We start from the raw sequence: 24153 nt of genomic DNA on the forward strand, positions 1-24153 counted from the left end.
GAGTTTTCCATTTAACACACCTGTACTGGAGGGTATCGCATTTTCTGTAACAAAAGAAAGCAAAACAAAGATACATGTTAAACTCAGGGTTACTTTTTGATTGGTCAGCTTGGGTTAATTAAAGGGATAGTTCACCCCAAAATTTAAATGTACTCATCATTTATTCACTTCCCAACCTTATTGAGTTTCTTTCTAATGTTGAAACACAAAAGAAGATGCAGTATTCAGAAAAGAAAGCTGGAAAACTGTAGCCATTGACTTCCATAGAAGGAAAAACAAATACTATAGAATCAATGATTACAGGTTTCCAACATTTTTCTAAATATCTTCTTTTGTGTTTAACAGAAAAAACAAGCATATAAAGGTTTGATACAAGCAAAGGGTAAGTAAACAATGACAGACTTATCATTTTTGGGTGAATTAAAGAAATTCCTTTAAGATTTGAGATGTTCATGAACAACTGTGAATTTATAGTAATGTCTACAGCAGAGTTTTCCAAACTTTTCAGCCCGTGACCCACAAAATAACAATGACAGTGACTCGCGACTGCCACTATCTTCTGAGGTGGTTATAAATATACAAATATTGCGCACACACCAATAGGCCTATTTAAATATGAACATATTGACAACAGAAAAAAGTGCAACAGTCTAACAACCATATTTATTAATACATTTAATTTAATATTAACCTCACGTAATGAGATTTGTCTTCAGCACACGAATATTCTTGGTTTCATTTTGGAGACCTCAACTTGATGATCATCCTCACTGTTCAGTTGTGGCCTATATTTATTTTTACTGTATTTGATTGCCACAAAGAGGTCAGAAAGTCTAACCTGGTGCTATAAAATCAATCTGCTGCAGCTGATGTTATTGCTGTGTTGTTAATCTAATGTAAACACACCAATTCTATGTAAAAAAATTCAAAGCCTGACCGTTGTTGTATTTTATGTAACTATTAACTACTATTTTTATCTTCTGTGGGTTATGGATAAAATATGGTATTTCTAATAGTTTAATCAAATTTATTTGACTTTTGCAAATCACCAAGTGACCCCATCATTGTCCCCATGACCCCCACTTTGGAAACCACTGGTCTAGATCATGCCAAAGGGGCAATATGTAAAAAAACTAAATAAATTAAATATATATATATATATATATATATATATATATATATATATATATATATATATATATATATATATTTTTTTTTTTTTTAAAGAGTATACTTTTTATTACCAAAAATAGCCTTTTAAATAAAGCTATTTTATCACTGTGTAAACAGCTTTAATTTAAAGGGGTCATGATCTAAGATAATTTTTTTTGCCATGAAAAAGCTATTTTTTCCCCTAGTGGATTTTCATTTTTAAACTGTTTTCACGGGTCAAAAATGCTTGAGCACTGTGAATGCCAGACGTAACTACAAAATCTATATGTTTTATAACTAAAAAGGCACTTGTAAATGACAAAATGTCATTGTACAGTAAACAAATCCTGGAAGTTTCAGTACTTAGCAAACATTTCTGCAAAAGACAATGAAAAATAGGTATGTGTAACAGCATACGCACAATATCAGCTTTGCGCAGAAACCATTTGAGGTAGTCTTCCTGGATGTCCACCAGGGTTGCGATGTCAGGGATGTAGAAGTGGTTGTATTCCACACGATGGGCTTTCAGGTTGACCTGCAGAAATAAAAAAAAATTAGTTTTTTTTTTTAACAAAACACTCCAAATCGCACAAGCATTTCAGCTCAAATGAAACTCAATCGAATTATTTATCCTGTTGACTTATAGGTCAAAAATAAGCCTTGACCATTTTAACAGCAGAAATAAAATAATAATAAACTAAATTATGTTTTTTTTTATCTTGAGGTTTGATGACCATTTTCTAGATGACTCCATTAGAAAAAAATTATCCATTTATCTCTTATTTTCATAAAGGCTGTATACATATATGGTATAACAATTCTTTTTTTAACCCAGCTATAAAACCATTTTTAACACAACAAAAAACTACAGGCAAACACACATGCACACTCACACACACTACCATAAAAACACATGTACTGTACACATACCCACACAATAAGAATCTGCTGCTTTAACTTCTATGAATACTGTCTTACTAAAAACTATTTACAGCAGGTACAGTACCTTTAGAATTAGAGAATATAAATCTTTAATTTAGTCAAAAATCGAGTTGTGCCCACTGATTAGACACTGACAAAATACTGCACACAGATAAGGGAAAGCCTTGACATTTACAGAGCTTGAGACTAATGATGAGGTTGTGTCTTCTTGCAAAATAAATGTGATTTAGCTGCATTTTTTTTGAGGTTTAAAGAAAGCCAGTCATTTTTAACCCCAGGGACAAACGAAATATGCAGAATTCTAAAACCACAAAAGGTTAAATAATTGTGTTTATCATTTTCAGTTCGGGGGGGGGGGGGGGGGGGGGGGGGGGGGGGGAGGGGGGGGGAGTGTAAAGCATTATAAATATGCCTTGTGTAATAATATTACTTTCTAAAGAAACAAGTACTGCATTACTTAATTTAAGTAACTATTTGAGTTACTTTTTTTTATAAAAAGTAATGTGAGTTACTTTTGTTTTCCTTAATTAGCTTTTAAGAATTAAATTGAATTAAAATTATTGCAATTTCCACTCCATTCAATGTTTTGCGCTTGACCAAGTAAAACTTGATGGTGTAAATTATTTACTCTATATATTGCATCTTTCTGTTCGGTATTATTTAATTAAACGTTTTAAATGTTTAAGATCTGTCTTTTGATTTAATATAAATTATTTCATGATGGTACTTACTGTATTTAGGCTTTATTGCCATATTTATCTCAATAAACAGGGAATTTACTAAACCAATAATGCAAAAAGTATAAAGTAGCGAACACACTGCTTTAAACTTTCAATAATCTGTAAACACGACATGTATAGCCATCAGGATGTTCTCAGAAGATAATATTATTCATTATTATTTCTAAAGTGTAGTTAAAATGTTGTTATCTCGTATTAAATACAGTTGTAAAAAAAAAAAAGGGAAAAAAGTTCTGAAAGAGATTAAGCCTCTGCCTGGTAAGAAAAATTAACTCAAAATTAATGTAACGCATTACTTTCCATAAAGAAAAAGTAACCAAGTAATGCAGCTAGTTATTTTTTGTGGGAGTAACTCAATATTGTTGTGCATTACTGTCAAAAGTAACTTTCCCCAACAGTGATCATTTACTCATTAAAGGGGACCTATTATGCAAAAATCACTTTAATTAGGTGTTTAAACACACTTGTGTGGTGACAGTGTGTGAATACAACCAGCCTCTAATGGTAAAAAATTATTAATTCTGTTTGTTTATAATCACGCTTGATAAAAACAGTCTGCAGAAACACTTTGATTGACATTCTCACTGTTGTATGTATCATCAGAAGCGGAAGGCCCCGCCCATTAGTGACAATATCTCCCTCATTAGCATAAACAGCCCTGAGTGAGTAGCAGCCGTTTGAATCAGCATTTTTAGCTTCGCCCTCTTTTTTTAAAAACACAATCTCATTTGAATTTAAAGCGACAGTCACCAAAATGGATCATATTTAGGGCAATTCTAAAGAGTTACAAAACATTATTTATGGAGTATTTTGATGTGAAATTTCATATACACACTCTAGAGACATCAGAGACTTATTTTACATCTTTTTTTTCACCTTGTGTAGTTTCTCCAGCAATCGCAAAGCGGCGCTGGTGTAGCTCTCCAGAAACACAGGCATCAGAAGAGCCTTCCCGCCGGTCAACAGAAACACGACGATGCTTTTGTACATCTCCACTAATCTGGTAAATACCGTGCAGTCCATCAGCGACCACCAGTTATCTGAGAAACAGCATCAAGATTGCGTTTTGACTGTGAGATTGGAGGCACTCTGTAACTAAGCAACAACTAGAGGTGTTGCTAGGCAGAAGAGAGGCTGGTGGTGGGTTCATACCGAGCACTTTGCTGGGGTTGGCGTCCAGTCTGAGGATGGCCATGGCGAGAGGGATGGTGAGAGTGATGTAGTTTTTGGAGTCCTGGAAAGCGGGACATTCAGACAGGATCAGGTAGATCCGCATGGCTTCCACGTCAGGAGGAGAACAGGGCAGCTGGGGGATCAGGAGACTCTCAAAGCTCTTTGTGATCTGGATGAACACAATTGCAGGATATTTATGAATTTAAAATAATTAATTCGCATCCACAACATGATTAGTGCATTCTTAAATCTTGATGTTTTAGATGCATCAATGCAGGTACAGTTGGAGTAAAAATGATTAGCCCTCCTGTTAAATTAGAACAGAAAGAAGACTTTAACACATTTCTGAATAGTTTTAATAACTCATTTCTAACAACTGATTTATTTTATCTTTGCCATGATGACAGTAAATAATATTTTAGATATTTTTCAAGATACTAATAATCAGCTTAAAGTTACATTTAAAGGCTTAACTAGGTTAATTAGATGAGTTAGGGTAATTAGGCAAGTCATTGTACGACGATGGCTTGTTCTAAGGCAAGGGAAGTTTATTTATATAGCACATTTCATACACAGTGGCAATTCAAAGTGCTTTACATAAACAAGAATAAAAAAAGACAAGTATAAGAAAAAAAAACAAATAATATAAATGATTAAAACAGATAAAAACAGACAAAAAAATGCGTTAAAACAGGTTATAAATGAATGAAAATGAAAAGAAAGACACGATAGTGTGATCTGTGGGATGTAGTACAGTGCTCGTTCAGTAAAGGCACAGCTAAACAGATGGGTTTTCAGTCTTGATTTGAATGTACCTAATGTTGGAGCACATCTTATCATTTCTGGAAGCTGATTCCAGCAGTGAGGGGCATAATAGCTGAAAGCTAATTCACCCTGCTTTGTCTGAACTCTTAGAATTTCTAGTTTATATGATCCTTGAGATCTGAGTGATCTGTTAGGTTTGTATTCAGTGAGCATATCTGTAATGTATTGAGCTCCTAGGCCATTTAGTGATTTATAGACAAGTAATAATACTTTAAAATCTATTCTGAATTTAACTGGGAGCCAGTGTAAAGACCTGAGGACAGGCGTGATGTGCTCTGATTTTCTGGTTCTGGCCAGAATCCTGGCAGCAGCGTTCTGGATGAGCTGCAACTGTCTGACTGTTTTTTTGAGAAGGCCAGTGAGGAGTCCATTACAGTAATCCACTCTGCTGCTGATAAAAGCATGAACAAGTTTCTCAAAGTCCTCACTGGAAACAAAGCATCTAATTCTTGCAAAGTTTTTCAGATGATAGTATGCTGATTGCTTTGACATGACAATTGAAACTCATATCTGACTACAGAGTAACACAAAGATTCTTGACCTTATTTTTTGTTGTTTGACCCTAAGTGCCAAGGTACGTATTCACCCTTAGAACCCCATCTCTGTTCCCAAACGCAATGACTTCAGTTTTCTCTTTGTTTAACTGAAGAAAGTTGGCACATCCAACTGTTAATTTCACCAATGCACTGGTAGAGGGTGTCAATGGGGCTGAAGTCATTAGACAGTAAGGCTAAGTAAACCGAAGTATCATCAGCATACCTATGGTAGGAGATTTGGTTCTTTCTCATTATTTGGCTCTCTCATTATAGAGGGAGCATATAAAGGCTGAACAAGGACATATGCGTGGGACAAATTTTTTAGTCCTGCTCCCATGTGGTTTTACTCTGCACCTCTACGCTCCTGCCGTATATTTTATAGCCATTGTTCACCCACTGCCCACTTGGAATAATTTTCTACCTGACCCAATTTAAATCTGGTTTGCAAAATCTCAGGTTTAAATTGGGCACTACCAAAAGCAAGAGATAACAGATAAAACTGTAGGTTGTGCAAGGATTGTAGGCTGAATGTCAGTTTTGTTTGTCCCTTTGTGATGAGACATGAGTGTGATTTGTGATGAGACACGCCTGAAACCTGAGGTTCCAGTCTTGTGACTGCTAGAGTAAATCTTTGAGGTATTTTCACATCGCACAAAGGGTTTGTTTTTTTCCATTTGCATCTATGACACATGAAAAAGACTCCTAAACATCAGACTGGACATCTTCTACTGACCGATTTCTAATGCAAGTTGAAGGACAGTGCATCTTCACTTTGCTCATCAATGTTGCTAAAGCCTGTTCTGAGGACCATTATGCAGACGATGCACGTACACACTGTGCGAAAAAAAGTACCTGCAGAAAGCACTGGTCATGGGTTCAGCATGTGCAACAGTCGTAAACACTGGCTGGCTGTAATGAGGAAATCACAAATATGCTGTTCCCAAATATTTTTGGGACTCGGGAATGCTATATTGTTAGCCCGCCCACTCCCGTTCAAATTACACCAGACCCACTGACCGCCACTGTGTTTTATTCAGAAATTTACTCATGCGCTGCAAGAAATCTGGTCGGGTCCCGTGGCTCCCGTGACCTTAAGTTTGTTCAAGAGACAATCATAAAAAAAGCTTAAGGGGGCTAATAATATTGACCTTAAAATGGCTTTGAATATATTTAAAATTGCTTTCATTCTAGCCGGAATAAAACAAATAAGACTTTCTCCAGAAGAAAAAATATTATAGGAAATACTGGAAAAAATTTCTTGCTCTGTTAAACATCATTTGGGAAATATTAAAAAAAAGAAAGAAAATAAATTACATGAGGGCTAATAATTTTGACCTCAACTGTATGTGTCTATTTGTAAATAGCTTATAAACATAATTCTTTTATTATTAATAAATAAAGAGTAAAAACAAAAAATAAAACAAGAAGAACTTGACTTTACTCCTTTTTTGCTTTCTGAATTTAGTATAGAATTTAGAAAGTATCAAAAGAATACCATATAAAAATATATACCAACTTGTTTGTTATGCTATATATAAGGATTTAAATGTTTTAGAAACCTGGTCATTTCCACAGCACTGCAAATCCCTTCTATGCACGCAGTGCTTTAAATAAATGATGAGATGATGTTGAAACATCAAAGCACACAGACACACCTGCTCCAAAAGTCTTGCGAAGGCTGGTTTCATCAGGGTCTCGAAAAGCAGCCGAACAGCATTGAAATCGATGCCTGGGACTTTGGGGTTGGTTTTGAAATGCCCGTCATCACTGTGGAAACAGCAGGTCAAAATTACTTCCCAAAAGCGACACATACTGAATTAATTGAGTAATTTACAATGGTTTGGATTTGTTACTTTATTAGTTAGAAACATAAAACAGTGACATTTAGTGTGCTGGAAGTGGGAACTAGCTGGAGAATTAGTTGACTGCAAGAATGAAAATTTCCATTTATTTATTCATCCAAGACTTGCTCTCTTTTGTCGAAAACAAATTAAGGTTTTTGAGGACAACATGCAGGGTTTTTCTCCATATACTCCACATCTATGGTGCTTTAAATGCAGCTTCAAAAGGCTCTAAATAATGCCAGTCGAGAAATAAGGGTTACACCCAGCAAAATTATTGTTCATTTGGTAATAAAAAGAAAAATCGTATTTACTACTTTATTTGTAACCTAGATTAATTATATTTTTTATTTATCTTTTTCTTTCATTAGAGGGTAGTTTTTTTTTGGATGAGAGAGTAGGAAGTTATGATTGTATTTATGTTATGTTTATATTAATTACTCTATTTTTTGTATGTACTTTGATATATATAGTCTTATGGGTAAGTATGAGTGAGTTTAAACTAAGAAAGTCTGTATTTATTATTTTTTTTTAATTCTGCACTATATACCACTATGTATTGTCTTCTTAAACACCAATAAATAAAAATTAATAAGTGCACATTTTAACCGCTAAAGCTCATCTGGCATTATCTTTGGGATGCAAGCTTTTAGGATTACAATTTTTTTGGTGGGGGTTTTCCTAATCCCAGTAAACAGCAGCAAAAAAAAGAGGCAATACATCAAAATTCTCAACAATAACATCAGGCAGTCTGCAGAGAAACTTGACCTTGGGCACCAGTGGACATTTCAGTATGACAACGAACCAAAACACACAGCAAAACCGATTAAGAATTGGTAAGCAGACAAAAAACATTAACGTTTTGTAGTGGCCAAGCCAGAATCCTGACTTAAACCCAATTGAGAATCTGTGGAGTGAGCTAACGATCTGGGGGATGGCAAGGAGACCCTCCAACCTGAAAGATTTGCAGATCATCAGTAAAGATAAATGGGCAAAAATACCAGTGGAGACATCCAAAAAGCAGGTCAGCAAATCATATAATAATAATTATAATTACAATAAAGGCTTTTCCATTGAATATTGAAAAGGCTATGAATAAGAAATAAAGGTAAATAAAAGCACTGAAATATGTATGTCGTCTTATTATCTTTTCAAAGAATAAAATGGTTAAATAAAAGTAACTCAGAATTTGCCTGGGGGATGAATAATTTTAGGATTGATTGACATTTATTTATTGATGTTATTTTTTTTTTTAAATGACCAATCATTTTACTAGATAAAACTGCCATTTCTTGAATGGGATCATTTAAAGCTGCAATTAAACTAGTTTATAAGTTCAAACCACTGAGCACCATTAAAAACCCACTATATTGAGAAGAAATCCTGTATGTTTTCCTTAAAAACATTGATTTATTTTCAACTGAAGAGAGAAAATCAAGATTACACCTTGGATGACAAGGTGGTGAGTAAATTATGTCAAGGTCAACTAATGCAGAATGTGAGGTGTAGAGATTTAGGGTCTTTCTGTGCGCCTGTCGCTCTGTAGGGATGAAAGTGGATCACACACACACACACACATACACTGGGTGTAAATGGAGAGCTGCAGGTGTTTGAGTCTGATGCTGATCCTGCACACGTCCAGTACGAGCCAGTGTATTTTAGGCATGTCAGGGTGGAAGATGGACGATCTATAATAAATAGCCTGTCACACACCAGACATGCTATTAACGTGAGTCCAGTTTCAATGAGACGGCAAGATGTGTTTACCCTTGAACTGCATTTAATATCGCGTTCACATTGATTTGATGCAATCTGGGTCAGATCATTTAAATTCTATTTGATTCCATTGCTAAGACCCATTTCAGCTCAATATACGATTCAGTTCAATTTTAATTTCAATCAGATTAATGTTACAGAAATTGATTCAATTAAATCTGAGTGCTTTAAGGTTTAAGCAGGATTCAACTGGATTTGATTCATCTGATTTTTCTGTTCATATTTGACTCAATCAGTACTATAATACATGATATAATAAAAACTGATCCATTCAAAATAGATTTGACCACACTATTTAATATTAACTGGTTTCTTGTGTATTTTATTAGCTCATTTGGAGTCGATCAATCGGATTCGTTTTAAATCAGTTCAATTCAACTGCATGCAAATGTGTCACTGAGCAACCGATTAATTTTTTGAATGACCTTGAGCAAGATGACAGAACGCATCAATTTTAAAAGGTTTTAAGGAGTAAATTTGATCGAATCTGAATCAGTTCCACTGGATTAAATTGGAATTTGGAGGTTCAGACTTAACCCAACTAAATCCAATTACATTTCATTTGGTAGATCAGAGCTGAATCAATTGAATTTAACAGATCCTGTCATCGTTTAATTCATTAAGTTCAACTGAATCAGCTTGATTTATTTAAAACAATCATACATATTCAACTGACCAGTCATATTTATTATAGTTTGATTTAGTAACCTATCTAAAAAATATGCAATATTTCAACTTGAATCACTTTCAACACCTTCGTTTCAACACTTTTCATTTGATTTTAATCAATTTACTATGCAACTGGTTTAAATTCTGACATCATTTAATTCATTCTGTTCAATTGAATCGGTTTAATCATAATAACTGTCCAATCATATTAATTTTATTTTGATTTAGAGACTAAAAATATGCAATTCACCTTGACTCACTTTTTGATTCGGTTCCACTAAAATTCACTTGATTCATCTACTTAGATTTAAACAAACTGACTCATTCTAATCATTTAGTCATTCAGATTTGATTTGATTTGAATCAATTTATTATATGCAATTGGATTAGATTCTGACACAATTTAATTTATTCAGTTCAGTTGAATCAGTCTGATACATTTCAAATCATTCCTATTAATTGACTATTCATATTTTTTTCAGTTTGACTTAACCTAGCTACAAATATACAGTTCACCTTGATTGATTCAGTTCCATTAACATTCATTTGATTCGTCTACTTAAATTTGAACAAACTAACTCATTCTAATCATTGAGTCATTCAGATTTGATTTGAATCAATTTAATTTTAATTGAACTAGATTATATTCTGACATCATTTAATTTATTCAGTTCAATTGAATCAGCCCGATTCATTTGAAATCAATCACTTTAATTGACTAATAATATTTCAGTTTGACTTAACCTGACTAAAAATATGCAATTCACCTCGAATAACTTTTTGATTCGGTTCCACTAAAATTCTCTGGATATAATTAGGTAGATTTGAATGACCAGATTCAGCTCATTTAGTGATTAAGATTTGATCTGACTCAATTTACTATATGCCACTGGATTTGCTCAATATGCTTCCTTTCAACTCATGTAAATATTTTTTAACTCAGCTAGATTGCACTGATCTGACTCAATCTCAAATCAATTCAGTCAAATTGAATAAAAGCAGCCGGTCCGACCTGCAGAAACCTGGGCTCTTCAAATGATCTGCATTCGCTGTGAGCTTTAGCAGCATGTGTCGGTCTCAAACGCCTGCCAGGACATGTGCACAGCAGAGCTTCAATCAAATATTCAAAACCGCACTTAAAAAAAAAAAAAACGAAGACTCGACCTCACAACCCATAATACCCCGTCTGAACGCCAGCGACACCAGTTGTTCCTTATGTAAGCAGATAATCTCTTGAAATGTTTTTGGATTATGAACATCGAGGACTGCATCAGCCGTGAGCTTTCCAGAGGCTCTTGTCTCTTAGAAAAAAGATACCCATCATACAACATTTTCTGTTAAAGTGGGACTGTGGTGTTTACAGACAGAGACCAGGAAGAATTTGCCTCCTGATGTTAAGCAGAAGCATGCACCACTATAGAAAAACCACACATCAACCCACGCATCACAAGGGAATTGTTACATCCTTTAGATGTTATTTATAAATTAAGGGTATTTTGATATAGTATGCAGTATAATAGTTGTAGTGTGTGTGTGTGTGTGTGACAAGTGGATGGAGAAAGAATACCTGAAAAGAATTGCAACTGGATTTATTGCCCAAAGTGAAAATACACTACCTAACAAAAGTCTTGTCGTCGATCTCAGTTGTAAGAGCAACAAATAATAACTTAACTTCTACTTGATCGTTTGGAAAAGTGGCAGAAGGTAGATTTTTCCCATGAATCATCTGTTAAACTGCATCCCAATCATCACAAATACTGCAGAAGACCTATTGGAACCCGCATGGACCCAAGATTCTCACATAAATCAGTCAAGTTTGGTGAAGAAAAAATTATGGTTTGGGGTTACATTCAGTATGGGGGAATGCGAGAGATCAGCAGAGTGGACAGCAACATCAACAGCCCGAGGTATTAAGACATTTGTGCCGCCCATTACATTACAAACCACTGGAGAGGGCAAATTTTTCAGCAGGATAGCCTCCACATCATAGTTCCTGAAAGCAAAGAAGGTCAATGTGCGCCAGGATTGGCCAGCCCAGTCACCATATATGAACACAATTGAGCATGTCTGGGGTAAGATGGAGGAGGAGGCATTGAAGATGAATCCAGAGAATCTTGATGAACTCTGGGAGTCCTGCAAGAACGCTTTCTTTGCCATTTCAGATGACTTTATTATCAAGTTCTTTGAGTCATTGCAGAGATGTATGGATGCAGTCCTCCAAGCTCATGGGAGTCATTCACAATATTAATTCTGTTTCCACTGCACCATAACTTTATATTCTATACTGGACATTATTTCTGTTAAGTGACAAAACTTTAGTCTAAGCAAAGTTAGACCTTACTTAAGGAATGAATAAATTTTATTTTGGTAAAATAAGTATAATCTAGAGGCCTTGGCCTTTTATTTAAGCCACTTCTGATATCAAATGATCTACTAGAAGTCTAGTTATTATTTGTAGTTCATAAAATGTGGATAGGTGACAACATTTGTCAGGTAGTGTAAGTGAAATGACTTGTATATTGAAGAATAAATATTTCCAATGTATAAATGATGAAAGTAAACAATGAGCTAAGCAGGAACATATTAAAAACGCTCACCTTTGGTCCAAAAAGCTGGCATTCCAACATGCAGTCGAGGACAACAGCAGAATGATGTCACTACATGAAGAAAAGTTAGGAGAATTAAATCTGGCAAAAAATGAAACATTAAAGGAGTTAAACTGCTTTAAAAAAGTGTTTTAGGTTTGAAAATGGAGAAAATCCACCCAGATTAAATCTATAAAATCTGGCAACCTTTCATAGATTATTTAAAAGACATCAATTCTACAGGAAAGAGTTAAATTGAAGAGGATTAGACTAATTTAGATTCAAATTGAGTGTTAGTCATTTTTATTTTATTTTTTTATTTCTTAAACACTATTTTAAAAAGGTTTTATTTATATATATATATATATATATATATATATATATATATATATATATATATATATATATATATATATATATATATATATATGTGTGTGTGTTTTATGTAATATTATTTTATGTAACACATATATATGTGTGTTTTATGTAAATACTATGGAAGTCAATGGTTACTTTTTTTTGTAACATTTAAGTTACATTTAAGTGAAAGGTGAGGAAATGATTTTACGATATGATTTTTTTAATTTTTCGTTTGCCTATAATTTAAGCCTAAATATACTAATTTCATTTTAAATCTTTATTCCATTTTTGTATCCTTCGAATTACTATTTTTAATTAACCAAAATATAATTTTGTAATGTCAGTTAGTCCTTTATATATTTAAAAATGTACAATTAGGAATAAGAATGTTAATTGAATTAATTTTTATTTTATTGAAACATTAACGTCGTTTTTTTTTTCTTTAATAGGCTGTAGATGTATATGTATAAATATATATATATATATAGATATCACTTATGTAAGCTACATTTTTGAAAGACACCAAAATGGGACGTCCCGTCTTTGACCCAAATATATATGTATGCAGCGTGTGTTTAAAATATACATCACAGCTGACCTCATTTAATACAAATTAAAAGTATTCGGGATGGAATTTTATTACTGTAATTATTAATTTATTTTGAATGATTTTCCTTTTTTTGGCCAAAACTACACCTTCCTTTACCTCTGAAACTATTTATTTTCTGCTGACATAACTCCTGCATAGCTGGAAAAAATATATATATTTTCCAATAAAATCACCCTTTTTTTTAAAGAGTGTCTTTTAAGGAGTCTTTTTTTGCTGAAAAAGACATTAAATTGATCAAAAGTAACAGTAAAACTGCACATAATATATTAAATATTATATATTTTGTAAAAACACACATAACATATTAAATATTATATATTTTGTAAAAACAAATCAGTATATTAGAAAGATTGCTGAGTAATTAACTAGAAAAATTTAATGCATGAATTCAAACTAATTACATTTTTATTTATATTGCATCCTTAAGTCTCCCAATAGCACAGTTTTATTTTACTTTTTATTTAATATGAAGCATTGATGAGCATAAAAGTCTTCATAATCTATTAAAAAAACGTACAGATCGAATGGTACACTGTAACAAAATAGCCCTAAGTTAGCAGATTTACGTATTTTGTGTATAATATTTTTATTTTTCGACATTTATTTTTGATTTTGAATAACAATCAAAAATAAGTTTAGTTGTGATAACAATAGTTTGTTGTGATATATTGTCTGGGTTGCTGTTGTATATTACGTTACAAAAACCTTGTAATAATCTGCCAGTTCATTTTCTGCTCTTTTATTTCTCTATGTATTATTATTTCTTATAGATTATATCATTTCAAACTACTAAAATGTCAATAAAAGTCACTTTGTTAAACTGTAGAGTTGAATTTTCAATATCAAAAGTCGACAGAGCACAGATCAACATCCCATAATGCAATTCACAACCATAAATAAACTGAAAACACTTCAATTAACAGATGTTTTTACAGTGTAGTCTATGAAATTATGGAACTTCAAATATTTCCTTAGTGAGGGCATTATAATGATCGATGGGGATGATATCACACACTCACTTAGTGATGCTCGAATCGCTGCTGTCATGAAGCTTCATCCTCCAGCTGTCCAGACTCTCAGAATTAATCAGAGCGATGCTTTTCGTGGTGTTTAGAATGCGGAAATCATCAGGACAAGACAAACCCTGTTCACAAACACACGATCAGATATTATATAAACTGAAGTCAGAATTATTAGCCCCCCTTTGGTTTTTTCCCTCTTTTAAATATTTCCCAAGTGATGTTTAACAGAGCAAGGAAATTTTCACAGTATGTCTGATAATATTTTTTCTTCTGGAGAAAGTCTTATTTGTTTTATTTCTGTTAGAATAAAAGCAGTTTTTAATTTTCTAAAAAACATTTTAAGGTCAAAATTATTAGCCCCTTTGAGCTATATTTTTTTCGACTGTTTACAGAACAAAACATCGTTATACAATAACTTGCCTAATCACCCTAACCTGCCTAGTTAACCTAATTAATCTAGTTTAAATGTCACTTTAAGCTGTATAGAAGTGTCTTGAAAAATATCTAGTCAAATATTATTTACTGTCATCATGGCAAAGATAAAATAAATCAGTTATTAGAAATGAGTTATTAAAACTATTACGTTTAGAAATGTGTTGAAAAAAAATCTTCTCACTGTTAAACAAAAATTAGGGGAAAAATAAACAGGGGGGCTAGTAATTCTGACTTCAACTGTGTACATACATACATATACACACACACATATATATATATACACACACTCACATATATACACACACACATACATATATATATATACACACACACATACATATATACATACATATATACATACATATATATATATATATATATATATATATATATATATATATATATATATATATATATATATATATATATATATATATAAACACAATCAGATACATCAGATATAAAATCACTCTCACATTATTATCAGAAGTGTCTTAATTATTACTAGCAATAATTGTTACACACATAAATTAAAAGCAGCAATAAAGTAAAACACATCACACCCTTGCAGGGAAGATGTGTTTAGTCGTGTACAGTAAACCCTTTTTATTGATGCATGAGCGCCACCATGTGAATAAAAGCAGATACTGTCCTAATAGAAGCCACTTACTGATTCTCTTAAGAAAATGAAAATTGATGTTTATATGGATTATGAAATACCTCCACAGTCGACAACAACAGGAAATTATGATCTCCTCCACTGTGAATCTTCGTAATGGTGCAGTGCTCTGCTCCTGTTGACAAAACAAACTTTTTATATATACTTGTATAATAAAACAGTGGAAGAAGCTTTCTTTACTAGTTGATTAACCTTACACGACCTTCAATTAACTTTTTTAAAATTATTATATATTAATATTTAGATTTTAATAATATTTTTATAATATTTGCAATGGATTTTATGGATTATGGAACTTAGAAATGTGCAATATTTATCGTTTACTACGCTTTTGTAGATGATAAATATGCACATTTCTAAGTTCCATAATCCATAAATCCATTGCAAATATTAATAAAAATATAATTAAATCTAAATATTAATATATAATAACTTTCTTCACATTAGTAATTATTTATTTATTTATTTACTTGTTTCATCAGGAATGTCCTATTGAGATACAATATCTCTTCTACCAGGGAGTCCTGGTCAAGACAGGCAACAAAGGAGGGGTGCCTGCAGGATTTTATTCCAAGGTTCGCACAAATCCAGCACCGCCCCACCCCCTTCCCCCAATCATGTCATGCTTACTGTCAAAGGTTACATTTTTTAAGGGCATTCGTTACGACATAATTCGTTTCCTTTTAATTTTAATATTTCGTTGAAATCTAAATGTAATAAAAGCACATCAGCATCAAGGAAAAATCAGACGCTCAAGACGCAATCTTTAATGCAAATATATGACAGAAGACTGTGATACAATACACTTAGTTGAGCATTAATTAAATACTTATTTTCCACTGACCGAAAATCATTCACCCACATAATTGAGTAGTGGACGGGCTTAAATAAAAATAATTTGTATATTCCTTGGAAAAACTATCTTTTTAAAACGAATTTCGTATAGAGTTAGAGTATAGAAATATTTTTCTTGGTCAGTTATCTTCTAGATAAAATAGCCTTGAATGGTAGCCGTTGGATCTGATCTGATGAAAGAGACAGTTTCCCCGGCTCAGGTGCTGATGTGACTGCAGTCTCCACCCCGTGCGGGGGATCAATTTTTGTCTCATTAGTTTTAGGCCTTTTGGCAAGTGTCTCAATGAACTGTATCTGTTTTAAAGAGTGTTTACTTATTTTGAACCTTGTTTTAAACAATAGCTACCTGAATTGTAATTTTTAGTGTGCGGATTAACCGCCAACAAAACTAAAGACTTCTTTACCCATTTCCTACCGTGCAAGTACATCCACGCTTTAAAACACACAAATGCACACCTTTCTGTTGTCATTCATTCTTACTTTGTGGATATAGTAGTGTATACTGTTTAATAATCAATTCAAATTATGTAAGAAATTAAAAAAAAAAAAGCGACATTAATTCCCACCCTCTCATAGAAGGTATGCACAATGCGTACAGAGTTACAAAAAAAAAAAAAATACATATCACAACACATAAACACACAAAAATAATATAAACCATAATCAATTGTTAAAACAAGTTACATTTTAGACAATGGCTGCATCCGAAACCGCCTACTACTCAGTAGGTACTGCATTTGAATTTAAACGTACTACTCGGCCATTAAAAAAGTACGTTCTATACAGTATGAATGTGAGTAGTATGAATGGAACTCGGACATACTACATCCACAATTTTGTCATGATCACGTGACCTACCCTCGTGACTTATGTCGCTTCACTCCCATTCATGAATTCATGGGATAGCGCAGCGTGCATGGGATGCGCACTTCAGAATCTTGCCAGAAGTAGTAGGTCATCCGGGTACTTCTTGCATACTGATTTTCGAATTCTACAAATTCGGACATACTACTCGGCTCGCATACTGTTTCTAGCATACTATATAGTATTTAAGTATGCGGTTTCGAACGCAGCCATTGTTTTTTGCTTCTGTTTCAGCAATTAAAATAAAACATTTGTTAAATCTTCGGAACAATGCATCTGTTTGTGATTGAATCATTTAAACCAGCGATTCAATGATTCTATCAGAAACACGCTCACTTAATACTTAATCATTTTTAATGAATCAGTTGTTTTAAGCAAATAGCTTAACTAAACACTCATTAAGACTTGCTGCCACCTACTGGTGGTTTCAGTGTCCTTTATTTATGACAGGTCTAATCTATCCAAAATAACACCACAAAAACACATTCAGAAGAATATTGTTTAAGTATAGTTATAATAAATAAAATATATTACATCATATCTCCCAATAAAAGATACCTCCAAAAATATCCCCTTCTGTCAATATAGCAAACCCCTATTTTAAATAGTTATATTTTAGGATTTATAAAGTACTTCATTATTTATCTATTAATGTATTATTATTATTATTTTACCTTGATGAGTGTTTTTTTGTGGGAACCTGTGTTTTGTGGATGTGAGTTGATTTGATTTTGTAATTGTTTGCATCAAATAGCAAACTTTGCTGCAAAAAAAATCTAATAAAGTCAACTGAACTTATTCAAACTGATTCCGAAAAGGAAAAAGCAGATTCAATTGTGTAAAATGTCTACCTTATTTACAATTATTTCAATAATAACTAACTATAAATCAAAGGATCTTATTAAAATAAACAATGTCTGTACAAAGACAAACAAAACTGTGTATTCAACCTTCAGTGGAACCGTCAAAACAAAACTACTCTCTCTCTTCCACAAACACACATCAAGCCTTTGAAAGATCCATCAATCAGATGCTCTTCAGTTGTGTCTATTATTATCTGACCATCACTAGAGATATTATTCAGTCCCCTGAAATAGCAGACCCTCTATATCTGCTTCAGAGATCAAAAACAGTAAAGCTCTGCAAAACAATACACTCATCTTAACAATGGTGAATTTAAATGGCAAGTTTTCATTCATCGTAACACAGTACTAAAAATACACGAGTCTGCTCACTTTCTCCTCTAGTCTTGATTATTTAATTCATTTCATTTTAGTTCATCCTTTAAATAGTGACCACATTAAAGGTGCCATATAATGAAAACTTGGAAACAGCTGAATAATAAAGTTCACTAGATGGAAATGATGTACCTTGAGCCTCAAACAATATTGTTTCTATGTTCTCTGGTTATAAATGAGTGTATAACTACATTTCTGGAACATATACATACAGTACATATTATGTAGATATCAGAAAACAAATTTAACATATTGAATCAATGCTCTTTATGGCACCGTTAAAGCTTTAATATAATGTTCAAACCAACTTTACATATTTATAACTCTAAACTCAGAATTAAAAAAACTATTGAAGATTTTTTTTTCTTTAAAATATAAATATATATGAGACATATTAAGGACATTCTCTCAAGAAGTGATCAATATTTGTGTAGGATTCTTCTTGTGGCATGCAAAAAGACTATAACAAGGGACTGGCTAAAAGACTGTGGTTAGAGATAATTGAAGAAATTCAGGTAATAGAAAACCTGACATTTATGTTGGGGATGAAAACGGATATTTTCAGGAAGGGTTGGGAAAAATGGTAGAAATACGGGGAATATAAAGACATCCTCATTTATTTAAATTGCAATAGGAAGATATATAGCAATATTATGCGTTTGGCTTTTTTTCTTATTTTATTTATTTATTTTTAACATTTGTTTACTTATTTTACATGCAAGTTGATGTGCATACTGATATACAGTTGAAGTCAGAATTATTAGCCCTCCTTTGATTTTTTTTCTATTTAAAAAATTTCCTAAATGATGTCTAACAGAGCAAGGAAATTTTCACAGTATGTCTGATAATATTATTTCTTCTGAAGAAAGTCTTATTTGTTCTGCTAAAGAAGTTCTGCTAGAACAAAAGCAGTTTAAAAATTTTTTAAAACCATTATAAGGTCATAATTATTAGCCCCTTTAAGCTATATTTTTTTCGATAGTCTACAGAACAAACCATCATCATACAATGACTTGCCTAATTAACCTAACCTGCCTAGTTAACCTAATTAACCTAGTTAAGGCTTTAAATGTCACTTTAAGCTGTATAGAAGTGTCTTGAAAAATATCTGGTCAAATAATATTTACTGTCATCATGGAAAAAATAAAAAATCAGTGATTAGAAATGAGTTATTAAAACTATTATGTTTAGAAATGTGTTGAAAAAAATCTCTCCGTTAAACAGAAATTGGGGAAAAATAAACAAGGGAGGTAATAATTCAGGGGGGCTAAAAATTTAGAGGTGCTAATAATTCTGACTTCAACTGTTTATGTATGTATGTAGTGATATATGTTAGCATGTTTTTTTCTGATAAATTATTGTTCTGTACTGTCAAAAAATAAACTAAATAAATATAAAAGTGGAAAAAACTAGAACTATATTATATGCAATTTAACATTTCGCTTTCTATCATTTATTTAGATGATTTACTAAAATCCCATGAAGTGCTTTGAAATGTGCATTTTTTATTCTATGTTTGATGTAATTCATTCATTCATTCATTCATTTTCTTTTCGGCTTAGTCCCTTTATTAATCCAGGATCACCACAGCGGAATGAACCGCCAACTTATCCAGCATATGTTTTACCAGTGGATGCACTTCCACCTGCAACCCATTACTGGGAAACATCCATACACACTCATTCACACTCATACACTAAGGACAATTTAGCCTACCCTATTCACCTGTACCACATGTTTTTGGAATGTGAGGGAAACCGGAGCACCAGGAGGAAACCCACGCGAACACGGGGAGAACATACAAACTCCACACAGAAACATCAACTGACCCAGCCGAGGCTCGAACCAGCAACCTTCTTGCTGTGAGGCGAATGTGCTACTCACTGCACCACCGTGCAGCCTGTTTGATGTAATATCAACTGAAAATATAGAGAGGGCGGGACATAAAGTAGCTCCTCCCCTTTAAAAAAACAGTTAACAGCATTTTGTTTTCAACAGCTCTGACAGTGAGAGTGGTTGAGCTCAAGCACATCAAATGAAGAGCAAATGAGAAGCATCTTGAGAAGGGCGGGGCATGTCAGATACTAGAGAGCATCTGATTGGTCAGAAGATTTGATGAGAAACTGAAGTATGAGGTGACGTGAAAACAATTATTGATCCATTTCGGCGGAAGTGACGAACTGCATGTTTTACAAGTTTATATCAGTTTTATATCTTCTAAATGTGAATTTTGTCACTCTTTTGGAGCTCACTAACTTATAGATATCCTTAAACCTAACATCTAAAAAGTTTAATTTTAATTTCACAGAACCTTTAAACCAATCAGAATGACCACAATGGCCGGGTGATCGTATGTACATACTTGTGTATGCATTTCCAATGCAAAGGGGCTGGATGTTACTGACAGGAACGGGGCTCTTGGCGCTTCCTCTTATGCCTGAACCAAGCTGGCCCTGAGTGTTGCAGCCGAATGCGTAAATCAGACCGGTGGAGGGCACGAATGCCAGGGTGTGGTTCCTGTGACAAACACATAGAGGTATGCTGTCAAATATCTCATCTCCTACTGATCTGATGACTGCATGCACGAAAGCAGACACTTAATACTCAGAAGAAGCTTCAAATATGAGATGCATTTTAGAATTTGCTAATAATTAATGTTAAAAACAACTCTGCATTGTTGTTATGCATGTTAATTATAACCATTTACTTGTTATTTTTAGAATTATTTTCTTTTCTTTGCAAAATTGTATGCACTGAGATATATAAATAAATAATAAATAAAGTTGAAGTCAGAATTATTAGCCCTCCTGAATTATTAGCACTTATTACACTATACTTATTCAAACGTACACACACACTCGATTGCATTATGCATTTGCTATCAAAACATTTTGCCAATGACAGAAATAAAAGCTAACACTTTAAAAGAATGATGCACATTCGTCTAGCTGAAACAGATGGACAGAGAAGTATGCATTTTGTCTAGTGCATTTACTTACCGCCCACAAGCGATCTGAGACACCTCAGTGCCCATGAGCTCCATAACTCTGCGTGGAAGAGGCTCGTTTCTGGTGGAGTCGTGGCCCAGCTGTCCTTTTGAACCGTTTCCAAATGTGAACAGACCCCCTTCCTGGAGCAAAACACGACACAAACAGCAAAGCTCAAGATTGGAGATGAAAAATACAGTTGAAGTCAGAATTATTAGCCTCCCTTTGAATTACTTTTCTTTTTTTAAATATTTTCCAAATGATGTTTAACAGAGCAAGGAAATTTTTGTCTGATAGTTTTTCTTCTAGAGAAAGTCTTATTTGTTTTATTTCGGCAAGAATAAAAGCAGTTTTTAATTTTTTTAAACACCATATTAAAGGTCAAAATTATTAGCCCCTTTAAGCTATATTTTTTTCGATAGTCTACAGAACAAACCATCATTATACAATAACTTGCCTAATTAGCCTAACCTGCCTAGTTAACCTAATTAACCTAGTTAAGCCTTCAAATGTCACTTTAAGCTGTATAGAAGTGTCTTGAAAATATCTAGTCAAATATTATTTACTGTCATCATGGCAAAGATAAAATAAATCAGTTATTAGAAATTAGTTATTAAAGCTATTATCTTTAGAAATGTGTTGAAAAAAATCTGCTCTCCGTTAAACAGAAATTGGGGAAAAATAAACAGGGGGGCTAATAATTCTGACTTCAACTGTACATTTGAGCAACTTTCCACAGCATGGCTAGTTTAATTGGTAGCATTTACTAAAAAAAATTAAAATCTAGATAAGACAATTAGTCTTCTCAAATTCTATCAAAAATGAGGGCAAAAAAAAAAAACAAACAAACAAACAAAAAAAATCAAGAACAAGAATATACTTGTGTGATGTTATTTTAAATCAGGTCAGTATATTTCTGAATCCAAAAATCGTGCACTTGTAGTTGCCTTCAAATTACCATTGGTCAAAAACACAATTAAAACATCTATCTAGTATTCTAGATGCACATTAAAAATATATACACTCACCGGACACTTTATTAGGTACACCTGTCTAACTGTACGTTAACGCAAATTTCTAATCAGCCAATCACATGGCAGCAACTCAATGCATTTAGCCACGTAGACATGGTCAAAATGATCTGCTGCAGTTCAAACAGAGCATCAGATTGAGGAAGAAAGGTGATTTAAGTGACTTTGCACGTGGCATTGTTGTTGGTGCCAGACGGGCTGGTCTGAGTATTTCAGAAACTGCTGATCTACAGGGATTTTCACGCACAACCATCTCTAGAGTTCACAGAGAATGGTCTGAAAAGAGAAAATATCCAGTGAGCGGCAGTTCTGTGGGCGCAAATGCCTTGTTGATGCCAGAGGTCAAAAGCTGGTTCCAGCTGATATAAAGGCAACAGTAACTCAAATAACAACTCATTACAACTGAGGTCTGCAGAAGAGCATCTCTGAACACAAAACACGTCCAACTTTGAGGCGGATGGGCTACAGCAGCAGAAGACCACACTGGGTGACGCTCCTGTTAGCTAAGAACGGGAAACTGAGGCTACAATTCACACAGGCTCACCAAAATTGGACTATAGAAGACTGGAAAAAAGTTGCCTGGTCTGATGAGTCTCGATTTCTGCTGCTACATTCGGATGGTAGGGTCAGAATTTATCAACAACAAAAAAAGCATGGATCCATCCTGCCTGGTTTCAACGGTTCAGGCTGGTGTGGTGGTGTGTAATAGTATGGGGGATATTTTTTGGCCCACTTTGGGCATATTAGTACCAATTGAGCATCTTGTCAACACCACAGCCTACCCGAGTATTGTTGCTGACCATGTCCATTCCTTTATGACCACAGTGTACCCATCTTCTGATGGTTCCTTCCAGCATGATAACACTCCATGTCATAAAGTGTGAATCATCTCAGACTGGTTTCTTGAACATGACAATGAGTTCACTGTACTCAAATGGCCTCAACAGGCACCAGAGCTCAATCTAATAGAGCACACTTAGGATGTGGTGGAACGGGAGATTCGCATCATGGATGTGACAAATTTGCAGCAACTGTGTGATGCTATCATGTCAATATGGAGCAAAATCTCTGAGGAATATTTCCAGTACCTTGTTGAATCTATACCATCGATTGAGGGGGTCCAACCCCATACAAGTAAAATGTGCCTAATAAAGTGGCCGGTAAGTGTAGATTAGACAAATACAATATTGCTGTATTATTTAATTTTTCTTTTTCTTTCTTTCTTTCTTTCAAAGTGTATTAGGCTATTTTGAGTTATATTATTTGTACATTATTAGGCTATATTATTCTTGTTTATTTTTTTTTACATTTAAGTCTTCTATGTGTTATAAACAAATACTGTAAAGCTACCTATCTGAAAGCGATATATTGTATAAAGCACTAAATAAACAAACATGACGTGACTCGTGCTGAATTACAGAGCTATTTTTAATATGATTATTAATAGGAAAGCCCTTTGCACATATTTACACTATCATGTTAAAGTTGCTCTCAGCTGCGTGAATGACAGCAGGATGTTAATGACTTGTTAATCACTGTTAACTGTGAATCACTGTGAGTTTAACGAGCCCTTAAAGCGATAGCTCCCCAAATATGAACATCTACTCACCATTACCTTGTGTTTTTTTCTGTTGAACACTAAAGAAGAGATTTTGAAGAATGTTGAATATCGGCATCCATTGCAGGGTGGGAAAAACTATGAAAGTCAATAGTTACCAGTTTCCAACATGCATCAAACAATTTTCTTTAGAGTTCAACAGATGAAGAAAACCTAAAACAGGTTTGGGAAAAGTGGAGGGTAAGTAAACGATGACAGAGTTTCTGTGCTATCCC

At 33.6% G+C, this 24153-nt stretch overlaps 1 protein-coding gene across 1 annotated transcript in view; it reads right to left on the bottom strand.

The window, feature by feature from the left end:
• The window catches only part of herc3 (HECT and RLD domain containing E3 ubiquitin protein ligase 3), a 66460-nt gene that overhangs the window by 22612 nt on the left and 19695 nt on the right, over positions 1–24153 (bottom strand). Inside the window, exons 7-16 of the mRNA XM_056456553.1 lie at positions 21302–21432; positions 20665–20819; positions 15387–15460; positions 14229–14353; positions 12252–12311; positions 7024–7135; positions 3987–4176; positions 3711–3874; positions 1574–1687; positions 21–44 (exon numbers count right to left, since the gene is read on the bottom strand). Coding sequence (XP_056312528.1) covers positions 21–44; positions 1574–1687; positions 3711–3874; positions 3987–4176; positions 7024–7135; positions 12252–12311; positions 14229–14353; positions 15387–15460; positions 20665–20819; positions 21302–21432 — 1149 coding nt within the window. The remainder of the gene's footprint in view (positions 1–20; positions 45–1573; positions 1688–3710; positions 3875–3986; positions 4177–7023; positions 7136–12251; positions 12312–14228; positions 14354–15386; positions 15461–20664; positions 20820–21301; positions 21433–24153) is intronic.

This window comes from Danio aesculapii, chromosome 1 (assembly GCF_903798145.1).
Source record: "Danio aesculapii chromosome 1, fDanAes4.1, whole genome shotgun sequence".
Taxonomy (NCBI): domain Eukaryota; kingdom Metazoa; phylum Chordata; class Actinopteri; order Cypriniformes; family Danionidae; genus Danio; species Danio aesculapii.